We start from the raw sequence: 15,481 nt of genomic DNA on the forward strand, positions 1-15,481 counted from the left end.
TAAGATAGATTCAATTGAAATTACCTAGCAAATGCGATCTGAGAACGATCAAGTATTAATTTATTTAACTTTCTTCAGCACTAACAATTATATTTTCGTTTCAATTTCGAGCTTAAGCCTAAACACACTTTCAATTTGTCTTAACTGAACTAGGTAACGATTTAAAGTTTAAACACAACACAATTGCAAAAGAAGCGGCCATAGCTAGACTTCTTCGACGTTTTCCGTAGGTTTGGCGTCCTCAACAACATCCTGCAGCTCTTCCTCAGCGGCGACAGTCTGTTTCGTGATCTACAGAAAATTACAATACGATGGGCGGTACAGTGAACATAGCCTTTGCATTATCATAGGTTTACAACTTCATTCAGTAGCTGTCTTCAGGCACATAATACTTATCGGATCATGCAGTTAGCGCTGCTATGTATATGTATATCAACATGCTGGTTAAAAACGTCTCCGACGATAACTCTTTCATGCATTTAGCCTAGGTTTATCGTACTATATAATAAGTTCTTAGCCTATGATTAGGATTTGGATAACATAATATCTTCGTATGGACTTTACCACATTAGAAACCGCGTATGGCGAGTATCGGTTTAGTGTTTTTGATTTGAGTATGGACCACTTAGAACCTAGACATTAGGCGAGGGCTAAATGTTTGGAACCCATTTATATATATATGTATATATACTATATATCACAAGATGGTTGATTTTGGTTGTCCCCGGTTTTTGATGTGATTTTTGTTAGTGAGCGATTTAGTTTCAATGGCTTTTCAACGGTTTGATTTTGTTATTGTTCTGCAGAAGTGGTTGAGTTATATCTGAACCCGATTGGCTGCTAGATTTTCTTACTTTGAAGCAGCGAATGTGAAAGTGGTCGCACATCTCAGAAACCTAAAAGTAGTTAACATTTTAGAATCCCAAAATATAGAAATATTTAATTAAAGGATATCTTACCACGCCGTAGCCGTAGTGCCAGTGAGCTAAAGTTGAGAAAATGGTTAGACCATAGAGTATCCATCGTTCGGTGTCCGACGTCAGATCTGTGTCGAAGACCTGCTGGTAGTAGGGAAAACAGCAGACACCCACTGTGGCGGCCAGTGGCCACATGAGCACATTGAAGGCATCGCAACGCGTGTCCGACATTTGGGCCACTATCAGACGGCACTAAAGATCGCAATTTAAAATATTTATTACTTTCGAACCCATTGCGATAGTCACTTCAGTACTTACTGCAATATTTGAAAATATCGTGCCATAGAGTATCCATAAAATGCGTGGCTCCTTGTTGATCACATCGTTTCGCGAAAAGAACGACCAGACTACAGTGATCACAAAAAGCCAAACGAAGGCGAAAAATGGGCGCAGCATTTCCCACATGGGTCGCATTTTTCCAGTCTTGTTTTTATAGGAACTAAAACAAAACCAAAGTTAAATAGACAGGGCAAACTTAAAGGTAGGTATAGAAACTCACAGGTAGATATTTCTAGCTATAATCGGATGACTGCTGACCATGCCGGAACCAATGAGAACGAACTCAAACATATTTGCCACAGTGAAACCATATATGCTAAAGCGATACATCTCAGGACCAAAGACGGTTGCCACAAACAGCATGCCACTAACTCCCTGAAAAAATCAAAATATTAAATCCGAAATAAAGGAATTAAATGTTTAATTGATTTACTTACCCACATGGTAAAGTCGTAACCCCAGGGCAAGAACATAACACCCGTGTTGTACTTCTCCACGTGCGTTAAATAGAAGTTGAGGAATACGTTCCAGATCACAAAGAACATACGTATCGGTGGCAAGTCGTGTGTGCCGAATAGGGAGAATAGGTAAATGGGTATCAGGGCAGCTGAATAGGAGTCCAATCCATGATCGAATAGCTCTCCCAGAGGTCCACTCGTTCCAGTTCTTCGAGCCTGCTTGCCATCCATGCCATCTGATAATGAAATTACATTGTAGCATAACCATAGTGGATTTCTCTGCTCCCCAACTCACCCAAGTTGTAGTAAATGAGGATATTTATGGCCGCCACTGTCCAAACCCAGGCGGGCACCGTATTTCCCGTCTCTGAATTGGCTGCTTCGAAGCCCCAATCATAGTAAGCTATCAGGATAAAGTTGACGACAGTCATGAGAAAGCCCACGAAGGTCAAAACGTTGGGCGCCAGCCATTTGGGAACAAACTAGAGTAAAGTGACTTTAAATACAAACATATATTCTTGGAAGCTTTTATAGAATACCTTCACACAGTAGTTCCAAAAAGGGTGCATCACATAGACGCTGAGGAAGCTCGTGTCTATACTGCTGTACTACGGAATAAATAATAAGATATTGATTAAAAACATTTTTTTACTCAAATATGGCAACAATGGAAATCTATCTACACAAGTTGAAAGTTAATCTACAAGTTAAAAATGAATGATTAGTTTTCAATTTATATTTTGTCTAGGGAAAATAAATTACTCTTAACCTGACCAAATTTTCCCTATCAGGCTGGGTACAACTTTATTTAAGGAAGATTTGATAAGATATCGATTTATACCGCTGCGCAGTACATGTTGTTATAGAGTAAAAGGGTATGTTGTATTCGTTCAATGTTTGTTACACCTAGAGCAAATCATGTAATCGTTATGACGAGCATCTGAATTTGGACATGGATTACCGAGTGGATCCACCCATGTTGATAACAACGTTGATATCGTTGTAACTTAAGATCTAAAGATTTGAGACTTAACATGCATAGTTATGTGTCCGTTTATTTTTAAGTTGGTTATTTTAAAAGATATTTGATAGTCGAGACAATTGAGTGTTGAATTTACTTCCTTTCCCTAAATAAAGCCTTTTATGGTCTAGATTTGTGTACTATTTCACTTTTGAGCTCCCTACTTTGCTCCGTTTATGAAGCTTTTTCATCTTATTGTCTTTGCATGTTGTAATCTTTACAAGTACAAATTCCACTATTGATAGCAACCAACTCATCCCCATCCACCGAATCGGCACTATCTATCTACATATGTACTTCTACATGTATAAATATTTCCAAAGCTCCAGCACATGGTTCCGTGGCAGTTCAATGCCTTCTTTTAATGAACGTTTGCGAAACATTTGTTTAGTATGGTTATCATTTAATTGATGACCTACACTAGTAAAACTATATACTATAAAATTTTGATAGTACAAAATTTCGACACATAGTAAACGGGCTGAGTTGGTCGGGATCAAACGAAATGTTGCCTAATCTGCCTGGCGAAGCAACCGGAACTAGGAAAAATCGTAATCCGATAATAGCAGCTTGTTACACGTTGGGAAAAGATTTTCAAGTTGATAAGAATAATATTGTTAAAGTATCATGGAATCAAAAAATCTTGAACATGATAACTATTGACTAACCCACAAATTTAATTAATAACAATTAGGGTATCTAAGCTTAACTTGTTTCAGTCATGTAACGAAAGAGATATTTTTTAAAATCTTTCGAAAAAAAAAGAAATTCTAAATTGGACCCAAAACAAATATGCCCCGCACCTTACAGATTTCAGTAAATCGTTAAAAAGTAAAAGTGGAACATTTAACCACCTAAACCTGAGCATAGGTTTTTCAAAACCGATAACCGATTGAGGATCGGTTAAGAATTGAGGGCAGTAGACTTGATACGGATGCCACTAAAGTTTTCTGGTTTAAAATCGAAAGTCGCGAGGAAACTGGGTTAAATCGATAATGTAGTTGATTCCATTTCGTGGGATTTGTTTAGAACTTAATAACAATTGACCGAACTGTGGATGGGGGCTTCCCGATTGGGACATTGATTTTCACCACCCACCGGGTGGGTGCCGTGCTCCCCTTTTCAAAAGAACTCACCTTGTAACGCTCGAAGCCCCTCAAATGAGCCTCCGACAAGTAGCGCATGCAACCCATTTTGTAATTTCAATTTTTCAACTATTCTAATATGTTTTTGCTGTACCACCCCAAGTGGGTGGGTGGGGGCAAGTGATAACAGCGGTAGCGGCGGAGCGGCGACTGGGGGAGTTTGCACTTGGATCGGAAGTGTGATTAGCGCGTATCGGCTTGACCTTTGCTACGGGTCAGTTGGCTAGTTCGGCATATTGTATAACATCTGCGGATCTACACAGATATGTTGGCGATTTACGGATTCGTTCACACGCGGAGGCTCGCGAGAAGCGGAATGCGGCTGGCTAAATTAAATAATCGTTTTGTCCGCCGCTCTCCAGAACACGCAACACGCAAACAACAGTTACTCCTCCTGCACTCGTCCAACTGGCGAAGAAGAAGAACCGGACGGAGACGAGCACGCAGACGTATATACGACTGCCCAAAGATGAAGAGAACACACACGTACTTATTCCGGACGGGCCGGCGTCTGAATGGGAACTGCGGACGCGGACTTATCAGGCCCGATGGCCCAGCGCTTAATTCGCGACGCCGACCGCGACTTGGGTTCCACAACAACGAATCCCAGTGCGCACCGCACACCAGTCATGCTCATTTGGCGGTTTTTCGAATTGATCCGGGTTTTCCCAGTCCCCGTCCACTCCGCCGGATGTTCTGTTCACCAACTATATTTTGGAGGGCTATGACTTTTCCTGCTTTGATGATCCCTTATTGAGTTTATAGCACTTTGGCAGTTTTAGAAAAAAACGTTTTTTAAAATGTAAAATTTTTTAACAATAGAAGCAGAATCTAGAAAATTGCATTCTGAGTAATTTCCCAAACATCAAATCAGAGCCCAGATAAGAACACTTTTAAAAGAAAACCTTTTACTTTCCGCTTGTTGGACTGCAAAGAATAAATGTAAATTATTTGTATAACTACGTGTAATTGGCATCACTAGCCCGCATCACAATCTTATCTCGAAAAGATTGTGTGTGCGCTTTGCATTGAATGAATGTGAATTAAAATTTGTAAAACGCGAGATTGCGCTCCCACTCCATGGGCAACAAAATTGTGCTGCCCGGCAGAGAGGTTATCAGTCTCGGGCTCCACATTTTTCACAGTAATTCCAGGGAGATGTGTGGCCTGTTTGTTGTTTATTACAATTATAAACGTTAATGACCGCCCAGCCAACGGATCCAATCCGGATCAGCAAGATGTTTTATGCGCGTGTTTTATGCCCCACTAAATATAGATTGAAACCGGGTTGCTTCATTTAAAATTAGTTCAAGTTCGGGTGATAACCCTTCGCAGATCGGGTTGCCAGGCGCTACAGGGACAATCGAACGGAAATCGAATCTTGAAGATTAAATCGCGCGGAAAATTGGAATGCAGGTTTATGATCATAATCAATGTTGTATATTCCAGGCCTTCTATCTCTAAATACAATCCACTTATACAGTATTGATCTAAAGACTTATGTTTTTTCCATAAATATTACAATCACTTACAATCAGCTCGTAGTGAATTCACGTTAAGGAAACATGTTTCACAATTTGGACAACGACTTCAACTTGTTTACGTACATCAAGTAGCTCTAGTCATAAAACTTATTTCAGTATTATGATAACGTAATGACACTCTTATCGAACAACGAAATACCCGAGCGATAAAACAAGAAGTATCACCCGACGCGGTGGGCAGTCAAAAAAATAAAATATGAATGAAGACTTAAGCCTATTGCCTCGGGATCAGTTAAGATCACTTAATTTAGCCATCTGGAGGTTTCCGTGGCAGTCAGACCCTCGGAGCGCAGACGTTGCAGCATGGGACGATAAATGTCGGGAGTGAAGGGCAGCAGGACGCCGCGTTCCTGGATCTCACCTGGAATGGGAGGATTTGGAATTACTTAAACGGCTTTTAAGAGTACTGATAAGGGAACCCACCGTCTAGGATCATTTTGGCTGCGATGGCAGCCGGCTTGCCCACCGTCATCGCCATGGCGGAGTGACCCTGGGGCTGTCCGTAGACCACAAAGTTGATTCCACGCTCCTCACGACGACCATCGGGCCAACGGATGCCGACTTCATGGCGCAGCACCACCAAGTCGCGTTCATCCCGCTCTGTAAATGAATAGTATTATTACTTATAACATCAGTTTAGAATTAAATGGTTAACCCACCGAAGGCCAGTCTCTTCGAGAGATAGTGACTGAGCGTATCCAGCGGAGTGTTGAGCTTCACCACAGGAGTATCATCCAGCAGACCCAAGCTCTCGATGCCGTCCACATCTCCAATGCGCTCAGTCAGCTTCTGCTTGAGGTTCTCGTAGAAGATGGTCGAGTCCGACATGCCCATAAGATGGATCACCAGCTGGCGCCACGTGACATCCGGCCCACTGGGATGGAGCAGAGCATGTGGCTCCGGATCGATAAGTCCCAGGAGCTGCATGGGCTTGATAGACTCCGAAAAGCCCTTATAGCGTATGGTTCCACGTAGCAGAGTGTGCACATCCCTGCCTAAGCCGTAAAGGTTGCCGTATTTGGTGGAATCCCTGTTGGGGAAACCCTCCAGGGCGAATCCTGGCAGGAAATCCAAGCTGCGAGGACTTGACAGGAGTTCCCCACCTCCGGAAATCTCCACAATTTGTCCCTGACTCAGATATTTTGCAGCGGAAAGAGTGTTGAGAAGTACTCCCCTGGGTGACCAAGAGAACTTATATCTTAGGGCATTATTGGAATGCTCCGGAGCAGGCAGACCGCCACAATAGCTCACGAAGGACTCGACAACGGCTCCCTTGTCCTGCACCTCGTGGATGCACTCCAGTGCCAGAAGGTGATCGATACCAGGATCCAAGCCCACCTCATTCATAATGGTCACACCCTTGGCCTTAGCCTCCTCGTGCAAACCGGAGATCTCGTCGTTCAGATAACTTGCGGTAACCATGTGGGTGCCCTCTGCCACGCAATAACGTGCCACCATGCCATGGAGACTGTAGGGCAGCAGGGAAACCACCACATCTGCCTTGCCACACAGCTCCTGCAAATGACCAGTGCTCTCGTTCACATCCAGATAGACGCTATCCACACCAGCATACTGCTGAGCCAGGCGATCGGCTTCCTCCTTGACCTGTGAGCAAACCGTGATGCTGACGTCCTTTTCGCGATGAAGCCACTCTACGAGTGGAGCGGACACCATGCCAGCTCCCAGGACCAAGACCTTCTTGTCAGACTCCGACCTTCCCTCCATCTTGTGGCGCGATCTGTGGCTTTGCGACTCTCGGAGCTCCTGAATATACTGGAAGCCCTCCGTCAGCTGACCGTTGCTGGCGATAATAGCCTGAAAATAAGCAAAGAGAAACGGAATTTATTAGCTGATAACAGATGCTGATAACTAGGCACGATGCACATTGGTTTAAGCTAAGAAAACAACTCTTCAAAGTGTAAATTACAATATAAATCATAAACTTTAGGTATAAACGTTATATAAGGTTAGGCAAAGTGAACTCACCGACTGAATGGGGTATGAGAAGTTCTCCTCCGCCAGCGGCTTCTTGGCATCGCTCTTTATAATATCATGAACGTGAGGAGCCAACAGCTCCCCAAACAAATCCGTCGATTCTCTGGGCAATTGTGTAGGCATATTATCAATCGAACAGACTAAAACTCCGGGTCCCTTGAAGCTCTTGGTATCCTTATTTCTGTCCGCATCGTACAAGCAGAATGGAGTGTCGATCGTGGTACACTCGTTCATAAACTCAATGGAGCCACCGGGATCGGCGGAAATGTCGCAAATGGCCAGCATGCGATGGGGCAAAGCCGGACTACCCTTGCTCGTAGGAAGCCAGGGAGTGTTTGCCGGACGTAGCAGATTCTTGGCATCCGGAATGCTGATCAACTTGGGACTGCCCACAGCCCAGTAGATGCCGTTCACGATAACGGATGCGTATGGAGCTATCTTCGTGCTGAAGGTGGAGATGTATCGTTCGGGGAACTCATCGTATTCCTTGGCATCAAATCCGCCGCCCTCACGACGCTCCAGATGATCCGATCGGCTAACCTCGCAGCCGTAAAGCTTATTTTGATCTAACATTAAATACAAATTTTAGTTCATTCAAAATTAACTAATGCTGGATTCCACTTTACTCACTTCCATGTTCGGCCACCTTGCGAAGCATCTCCGGTGGAACATACTCAATGGGCAGCTCGGAGAACACCTCCTGGGCACCTTGGGAAACATTTCCAGAGCCAGTGAACACAAATGTCAGTGGTCCAATGGACTTGGGCATCATGCCAAGCGAGATCTCGTAGCCACAATCCCGGATTGCCTGGCGAGCCATCGAGGAATTGCGATAGTTGTGGGCGGGTCCAATGTGCATGAAGGGTGTATGATGCCCCAGGGCCAAAAGACGCAGTCCAATGCCGTGCAGGATGTTCACCATGCCAGCCACTCCGGCATATTTGCCAAAGGCCACCTGTCGTGCTCCGCGTTCGTCGATGATTCGCTCATAGTCGATGAGTCGAATTTTCTATGGATACCAGTGGCAATATAATATGAAAAACTTCATTAAACTCTAATGTGTGATAGGAACCTTCTCCAAAATAGCATCCAGAAGCGGCATATTTGATTCCTGCGCTTTAATCGTGTGCGAAAAGAAGCAGTAAGTCTTCCCAGGAATCAGGGCATCTATGGGAACCTGCTTCACTCCGAATATCACCGAAGCATCACTGATGTCCTCCTGAATATGAGCTCCAGCCTGCATGTAGGCCTGTTCCGGAAAAATAAATCAACTTAATGTTATTATTTGTTATTTATTTAGTTAAGTGCCCGTCTTATCTATTCTATTCATCCCACTACGTGGTAATCTTTACAATGCATCAGGAGAAAGATTAAAGATTAAATTAAATCTGATTAGGTTTTCTAATTTTTTTCCAGTAAATTTGCTAATAGTTTTGTAATTGAATTTACTATTGGGGGTATCAGCGGGGTACTTTAAATTAAGTGCTTTACCTTCTTCAAAAATTATTTTAGTTGGTTTAGTTCTTTCTCACGTGACCCTTTGAAAATATTATCATCTCTACAAATCACCTTAATACATTATATAGATTCCTTGGAATCATTGCTCCGAACGATAAGCTTTGCTTCCCATTGTTTTTCCTCTCCTCAGCGTTTGTTTTGTACTCGATTTCAAGGCCGGGCTATTGCCAAATTTAGAGCTCCATGGAGGCTTATCATCCGAGTTTATATTTATGATGCAGCACTTGGGGGGCGTGTGTGCCACCATACCAAATATATACTATGCTACCTATATACGCGTACTTGTTGCCCTGACGACCACCGATATGATTTCCATGGGCGATTAGCCGCAGACTCAATAAATCCGTTGCCAACTGGCCATGGAAAGTTACAACCTGTGGATAATGGGACGAAATTTTAAGTTCCAACTGAGCTCACCTGCATGGGATAGGCCCGACGATTGGACGGCTGCACGATGACCTTGACATTCTGCTTGACCAACTTCTGGACGTGGGTGGGTCCAAACGGAGCTCGTCGCTCCCACACCGACTGATCCTCTCGCCGAATGGCAATCACTCGACTCTGAAAGAGCAAAATATTGGGGTATTTAGTATATATATTTCAAAAATTAATATCTTTTACACTCGTATGAATGCGATCATTCAATGGGGCTGCAATTGGGGAGTTGAATCAACTCACATGACGTTGTCTGGTGAACGGATGCGCGATTGTTGCGCGCTGTTGAATCACTCGCCACATGTTTCGGCAGCTTTGTGGGATCAGTTCGAGCAGTTGAAGTGCGAATTTAATTGTAACCGTTGTGCTTATTCTTGGCCTGAGTGGAATGATCCGATCCGTTGGCTCCGAGCTCTGGTACTCTTCTAAAGGCATCGATGGAGGCAGTCGGCGAAACAGCCTCTAATCAGCAGTTGGACCCAGTCGTAAATCCAGCGATAAGCCGTGCTCTCCATGCATCTCATCGCAGCTAAAAGAAACCAATTTTGTGCGTTAGCTGGGCAAAAAGAGCGAGCTGTTGGTGATTGTCACTTACCCGTGAGGGAATCCGGATCTCCGTTCGATTTTCGGCTGAAAATTTTCCACTTTGATAAGAGAAGTTTCTAAGAATTAAGAGAATCGTCCGGGGAAAATTCCTCAAGCGCTGTTTACACAATGCAATTCTTATACAAATTTCCCGGAGAAAACGATTATTTCCTTATTGAAGCTTTCAAAAATGTTTAAAATAATAACATTTTAAATTTAAGAAATACCTTTTTTTAATAGTCATTTTGTGTCTATGCATAAGGTCTATATGTTATCATTAAATAATCAAATTAAATTCAATTAAAGATCATTTAAGATTTTAAAAACAATGCCAATGATGGTGAAAACATTTAAATACAGTGTTCTTCATTTAAAACGTAGATTTAATTTTTATAGATCAAATTGCACCTTGTAAACACCACCTTTTGGTTTCGGTTTTTGGTGTTAAAGCATACGTTTTATTTTTATTGCATCTTGGTTTCATAGGTTCGTCTCTGGCACAGAATCCAGTGCAGATTATAATCATTCTACTATTCACATCAAAAACAGAGTACGTTCTTAGATATCTAAAATTCTACGAGCTATTGAGGCAGCAGTCACCATGTTGTAACTCGGCTAACACTCGGAAATAAATATACATGATTATTACAGCTAGTAAAACAAAGTTGCTACATTCTCAGGTATGCACAAAACTAAAAGGAAAACGGAATAACAGTTTGATTATGGGAGTTTAAAAAGAGGAAAGCCGTAAAGCTGTAAAGCTGGTTTGTGGATGGTCGTCCCTCTGTATAACGTACAGTTCGATCCTCTAGAGCGCAGGCGCCTCGGGCAGCAGCGAGGTGAAGAAGGTGATGACAAAGGTGCGCACAACGGAAATCACAGAATTATTGGCATTTGGTGGTTCCACAGCTTCCGCGGAAACGTCAGTCGGATCTGGATTAGCAGCGGATGCTGGAGCAACGGGAGCCCCAGCCGGAGGTGCATCGATTACATCTTGATCACCAGCAGCAACAGGTCCAGCCGCTGGCACTGCACCAGGCGCATTGGCCGCCTGGGGATCGTTGTTCTCCCGCTCCACGGCCGCATCCATCATGCGCTGAATTTGCTGCACTGCAGCAAAGGCGGCCGCATCGCCAGCATTATTGTTACGATTTATGTTGTTATTGTTCCGCTCGCGGCGACGTCGAAGGACACCAATGTGATATCTAAAAAAGAATAATAATTTCAATATATTTGTAGTCTTTTCAATTCAAATCAAAAAGGAAATGTACTTACAGATAAATCGCACCGGCGATGAGCACAACCAGTAAGCAACGCAGCGCTGAGGAGTTAAAGTACAGGACAGTCACAAAAATGGCCAATCGCGTAAAGCTAAAGAAACTATCCAGCCAGTCGCGCATTTCTGGTTCCTCCTGAATGTTGGGAAAATTTCTGTTTTGCGGCGCCCCATTAATCTGAGGATCAGCAGGTACTTGTGCCGCTGGGGCAGCAGCTGCTCCTGCCACTTGTTGTACCTCCCCGAAGTTTCGCCCAGCAATCAGTGGGACTGAGGGCAACAGGGGTTGAGTCGGTGGCGCCAAGCCAGATTCGTTCGAACCTTGCAACGTAGAACTGTGGGTATAATATAAGATTGTTGTGTAAGAATCGTAGCATTATATATTATAGAAAAGAATGGTTGGTTTACACGAACACATTAAGTTGCAAAACTTAATTGCGCACAATAAATTATTCGGGAGCGCCCCAAAATTATATTATTTGACTGTAATCGTGGGCCACACAAATATACTATAATTTTCGGATTTCTGATAACCAAAATAAAATAGATTATAAATAATCAAAAAATAACTTTTAGAATAGTAAAACAGCATTTTGATCGCACTTGAATAATAAAGTACATATTAAGAGTGACTAAATACAAGTGTTTCTCGCTTCTGATATCAGTGAATTGTTGGATCAAGTGTGTTCCTTTAGCCTTCTGGTTCTGCTCACTTACCGTAGAGTCAACTGCTGCATGTACTGCGCGTAAGCCTGCTGCATCCAGGCGTTATAGATGAGTGCCTGCTGCTGGAACAAAGCATGGGGACTGGCACTGGCATTGGCAGCAGCTGCTGCTCCCTGGCTCTGCTGCCAGAAGTGCGTCCAGGGATTGGCCAAACCGATGTTACCCGCCACGTGAGATGCAGCGTTGCCCTGCTGTGCCTGCTGCTGATGTGGAGCATGACGTTGTCGCAGCTCATTTGCATTCCCACTGACCTCGGGCCCAGCTGGAACCGCATCCTTCTGCGGCACAGTGGGCGCTTTGGCAGCCGGCGTTGTCACTTGCTTGCTGGCACACACCAAGTGAAATATGTGGTGCTGTTGGTAGACATCCTTGTAGCTGCGTATCACCTCCGATATCTTTTGGGAGTCATCTAATAGCTTGCCCGAGTAAATAAGCTTCTGGTCCTGTATCAACTATGGAAATAAATGGAAAGAAATAGTTATAGTGCTCAAAACATAAAAATCTTTACATTATAGGCATTCAGAGGGAACCTAGAGATAACTCATTGTTGCTTTTACCACTGCTCGAAATGTATACTATCAAACAGTGCCTAAATCTATTTATTTGCACACTCCAGGAGATAACATACATGTACATGTCAGTTGACTCTATGGAAATGATACTTGAAACTAACTAAATTTTTATAAATTCTACTTGATTTGCTCTGGAAATTAATCTGCCTACAATGATCTGAATCGTTAGTATATATCAGCGATATTTGGGATGTACATAAAAAACTTGGCACATGAGTGGAGCGTGAATATGTCCAAAAATCTTATCACTTTCTAACCGTAACCAAATTAATCCCAGTTCCGACCCATCGATTTGGCATAGACCAAGTGCATGACGCAAGTGCATGACGGCGACTATAATTTAGAGGGGCAATCTACTGACGTGTACTTGCGACTAAGACGCAAATAGCTTTGGGAACCGACACATCTATGATTCCTAAACGAAGATGATAAACAATAACAAACTTATCGATAAGATAAGGGGACTCCTGGCCAAGTCTCTACCTATACGATAGCAAGGGGGGGAACCAACTCGATAACCCACCGGTTTGCCAGGATAGATAAGAGATAGGTGCTTCTTCAGCCGCTGGACCGTCCAGCAGAGGTCGGAGTCCACATTGAGATCCTCATACTGCTGGTTGGACGACTTGATGAGCAGCCGGACACTGGTTTCCGGATTCTTTTGACGGGTGGCGGCATCGCAGCCCGCGGCTGTTGCGGCTGCGGGTGGGGCGGCGTTCTCCTCCATCTGGCTGACCCCGCGAGTCGGAGAACTTTCTATTGCTAATTAATGACCGTGATACGAAGATCGGTGATGGGTTTTTGCTGCGCTAGCGGGGACACTTTTTACGCAGCCACTGTTTCTCACTTCCTACTTCGCTCTGCTCTCTGCGATTTTCGAGAAATAGTTTATTCCGAATTTGACATTTAATTTGGTATTATGTTATTGTTTGGTTTTCCACAGCTGTTCGTTCTGTGGTGTTTTGCTCGCAGCACAGAGTTATTGATTATGAAACGCAGTAAACGTTCTGCAGTTGATCAAAAAACTACTCTTCATTTGGTTCTGACCTGTGAACAGTGATGAGCGTCGGTCACAGGGCTGCCGCGAGTAGCAGATATTTTTATGTCGCAGGTTGCACGAATAGCTAAGAATTAATTTTTCAAAGTGTGTGGGATGTGGCAATTTAAGTACACAATTAAAAAATAGTAAAGACGTTGTCAAACACTTGGTTTTAGCGTTTTTAGAATTTATTCCTTCGAAAAAAATACGTTGTCTAGTGATTTGCAGTAGTGGATTTTGCTCATCACTGGCAGCAACACTTGTTAATGCCATATACTCAGCAACAGGGTTGCCTTGACTTACGGGGATGCCAACTCGCGTCATCGTGACGTGTCGCTTATGTATAATACTTGGGACGCTGAACTTTGAATGAGAAAACCGAATAGTATATAAAATGCATATGTTCCTTAGTAAAAAAAGTTATGAAGTGTTGGCGCTGTTTTCGTATTCGAATTACGAACTCCATATTATTTCTTGCCAATACTTTTGCCAAAGCGGCTTAAAATAATTCATGCACAGGCTTCTTCGTCAAGATTTCCGATTTAATCGTTGCCGTTTTGTGGGCCTCGCACGGCTTCGTGATTCACGTGCCATCTCTAATAATATTGCAGTGGATTGGATATTTAATAAATTTAATATATTGTTATATTCTGTCTGCCGCGCCTTGACGTGCCAAACTCATGGATAACAAGTCAGCCGTATCTGCTCTACATGAGTTTTGTGCAAAGACAAACAATACTCCACCAACATACAATTTTATTAAAGGCGAAGACGGAGGTTTCGTTTGTAAAGTAGAACTATTGGAATTAGAGGCCCTTGGAAATGGTAAATTAAAAATCCCAGCCACTATTTATATTCGTATCTTAACCGCCACATGTTAATCCAATTATAGGGCGTTCGAAGCGCGATGCCAAGCACCTGGCTGCCGCCAATATCATGCGTAAAATACAAATGCTGCCCGGCATGCAGAGCATGACGCAGGATTTGTCGTTGGGTGATCTGGGTGAGGAAATGACCAACCTAAACCGGGACATGCTGAAGGAGCTGCGAGACTACTGCGTCCGCCACGACATGCCACTGCCCCGCATTGAGGTAGTGCAGCAAAGCGGCACCCCGAGCGCCCCGGAATTCGTGGCCTGTTGCTCCGTGGCCTCCATTGTTCGCTACGGAAAGTCGGACAAAAAGAAGGATGCCCGTCAGCGAGCGGCCATTGAAATGCTGGCCTTAATCTCCAGCAATTCGCACAATTTGCGTCCGGATCAAGGGCAAGTAGCGAGCACAAAGAAATTCAAAGGTGCTGATATAGAAGAAACTATGGAGGAACTGGAGGCATCGCGCAGAAAGAAATTCAACAGCTACTGGGAGTTGAAGGAAGAAGGGAACGTAGACCATACAGGAATGCGCCTCTGCGACCGACACAACTACTTCAAGAGCTTCTATCCTGCCCTGAAAAAGGTGGCTCTTGAGGCCATCCATTCAGATGAATACGAGAGCTCCAAGGATAAGGCTATGACCGTACTGAACGCTTTAAAGATAACACCCAAAATCAGTGAAGTGGCATCTACATCGATGGTTCCCTTGCTTAGCGTCGAGCTTAATTGTGATTTCGATGTGGTCCTTATAGAGAATGAGACTAATATATACGACCATATAATAGAGTATTTTCGCACCATGTTGGTTTAATGTGTATAACATTTATTCAACTATTCTGGCTTAAAACTAGGTAAACTCGTTTTATTTACACTCTAGAATGCACATATTTCATTAAATCTTACGGTTAATACAAAATTATTTCTTCAAGGTCTTTTAGTAAACATCTATGTTAACTTTGTACACGATTGATAGGTCTAAAAAATCCAAGCAAATAACTAAGGAAATTGGGTAAAACAACAAAAGCTTAACACATACTTT

General features: G+C 43.3%; 4 protein-coding genes across 7 annotated transcripts; 1 reads left to right on the forward strand and 3 right to left on the reverse strand.

Annotated features, from left to right (window-relative positions):
• Nucleotides 1-32: 32 nt before the first annotated feature.
• Nucleotides 33-4,426, reverse strand: LOC6731393 (ethanolaminephosphotransferase 1). 3 transcript variants are annotated; one of them, XM_002078510.4, is made up of 9 exons: nt 3,872-4,426; nt 2,254-2,322; nt 2,010-2,196; nt 1,694-1,950; nt 1,477-1,631; nt 1,236-1,416; nt 960-1,169; nt 855-896; nt 33-291 (listed from the first exon to the last, which is right to left on the reverse strand). In XM_002078510.4, exons 1-9 carry the CDS (start codon nt 3,926-3,928, stop codon nt 205-207), a joined length of 1,245 nt encoding a protein of 414 aa, XP_002078546.2. In that variant the 5' UTR covers nt 3,929-4,426; the 3' UTR covers nt 33-204. The 3 variants fall into 3 exon arrangements, 2 of the variants coding, with proteins under 2 accessions (XP_002078546.2, XP_016024011.1); XR_001599979.3 differs by having other exon boundaries at nt 565-896; XM_016178722.3 differs by having other exon boundaries at nt 33-896.
• An 871-nt stretch (nt 4,427-5,297) lies between these two features.
• Nucleotides 5,298-10,183, reverse strand: LOC6731394 (alpha-aminoadipic semialdehyde synthase, mitochondrial). Its single transcript, XM_016178721.3, has 9 exons — nt 9,968-10,183; nt 9,616-9,901; nt 9,355-9,498; nt 8,492-8,668; nt 8,050-8,428; nt 7,411-7,985; nt 6,084-7,239; nt 5,848-6,024; nt 5,298-5,785 (listed from the first exon to the last, which is right to left on the reverse strand). Exons 2-9 carry the CDS (start codon nt 9,805-9,807, stop codon nt 5,667-5,669), a joined length of 2,919 nt encoding a protein of 972 aa, XP_016024012.1. The 5' UTR covers nt 9,808-9,901; nt 9,968-10,183; the 3' UTR covers nt 5,298-5,666.
• A 209-nt stretch (nt 10,184-10,392) lies between these two features.
• On the reverse strand, nt 10,393-13,613 carry LOC6731395 (homocysteine-responsive endoplasmic reticulum-resident ubiquitin-like domain member 2 protein). Of its 2 annotated transcripts, none has more exons than XM_039295853.2 (4): nt 13,055-13,613; nt 11,951-12,411; nt 11,233-11,568; nt 10,393-11,162 (listed from the first exon to the last, which is right to left on the reverse strand). In XM_039295853.2, the coding sequence occupies exons 1-4, from the start codon at nt 13,256-13,258 to the stop codon at nt 10,766-10,768; spliced, it is 1,398 nt and encodes a 465-aa protein (XP_039151787.1). In that variant the 5' UTR covers nt 13,259-13,613; the 3' UTR covers nt 10,393-10,765. The 2 variants fall into 2 exon arrangements, with proteins under 2 accessions (XP_039151787.1, XP_039151789.1); XM_039295855.1 differs by lacking the exon at nt 13,055-13,613 and adding an exon at nt 12,789-12,845.
• Nucleotides 13,614-13,874: 261 nt separating this feature from the next.
• LOC6731396 lies at nt 13,875-15,361 on the forward strand. Its single transcript, XM_002078513.4, has 2 exons — nt 13,875-14,395; nt 14,463-15,361. Exons 1-2 carry the CDS (start codon nt 14,251-14,253, stop codon nt 15,251-15,253), a joined length of 936 nt encoding a protein of 311 aa, XP_002078549.1. The 5' UTR covers nt 13,875-14,250; the 3' UTR covers nt 15,254-15,361.
• Nucleotides 15,362-15,481: the final 120 nt, after the last annotated feature.

This window comes from Drosophila simulans, chromosome 2L (genome assembly GCF_016746395.2).
Source record: "Drosophila simulans strain w501 chromosome 2L, Prin_Dsim_3.1, whole genome shotgun sequence".
NCBI lineage: Eukaryota > Metazoa > Arthropoda > Insecta > Diptera > Drosophilidae > Drosophila > Drosophila simulans.

Bases quoted from the DNA above. Each gene is read 5' to 3' on its own strand.
- LOC6731395 (XM_039295853.2), bottom strand. From the start codon at position 13,258: ATGGAGGAGAACGCCGCCCCACCCGCAGCCGCAACAGCCGCGGGCTGC. The intron at 11,569-11,950 runs GTAAGTGAGCAG...TTATACCCACAG, and splicing joins ATGCAGCAGTTGACTCTACG to TTCTACGTTGCAAGGTTCGA. The intron at 11,163-11,232 runs GTAAGTACATTT...ATTCTTTTTTAG, and splicing joins ATCGCCGGTGCGATTTATCT to ATATCACATTGGTGTCCTTC.
- LOC6731393 (XM_016178722.3), bottom strand. From the start codon at position 3,928: ATGGGTTGCATGCGCTACTTGTCGGAGGCTCATTTGAGGGGCTTCGAG. The intron at 1,951-2,009 runs GTGAGTTGGGGA...TTTCATTATCAG, and splicing joins CCTCATTTACTACAACTTGG to ATGGCATGGATGGCAAGCAG. The intron at 1,170-1,235 runs GTAAGTACTGAA...TGCGATCTTTAG, and splicing joins CGATATTTTCAAATATTGCA to TGCCGTCTGATAGTGGCCCA.
- LOC6731394 (XM_016178721.3), bottom strand. From the start codon at position 9,807: ATGCCTTTAGAAGAGTACCAGAGCTCGGAGCCAACGGATCGGATCATT. The intron at 7,986-8,049 runs GTGAGTAAAGTG...ATTTAATGTTAG, and splicing joins CAAGGTGGCCGAACATGGAA to ATCAAAATAAGCTTTACGGC. The intron at 5,786-5,847 runs GTGGGTTCCCTT...CTCCCATTCCAG, and splicing joins AGCCAAAATGATCCTAGACG to GTGAGATCCAGGAACGCGGC.
- LOC6731396 (XM_002078513.4), top strand. From the start codon at position 14,251: ATGGATAACAAGTCAGCCGTATCTGCTCTACATGAGTTTTGTGCAAAG. The intron at 14,396-14,462 runs GTAAATTAAAAA...ATCCAATTATAG, and splicing joins ATTAGAGGCCCTTGGAAATG to GGCGTTCGAAGCGCGATGCC.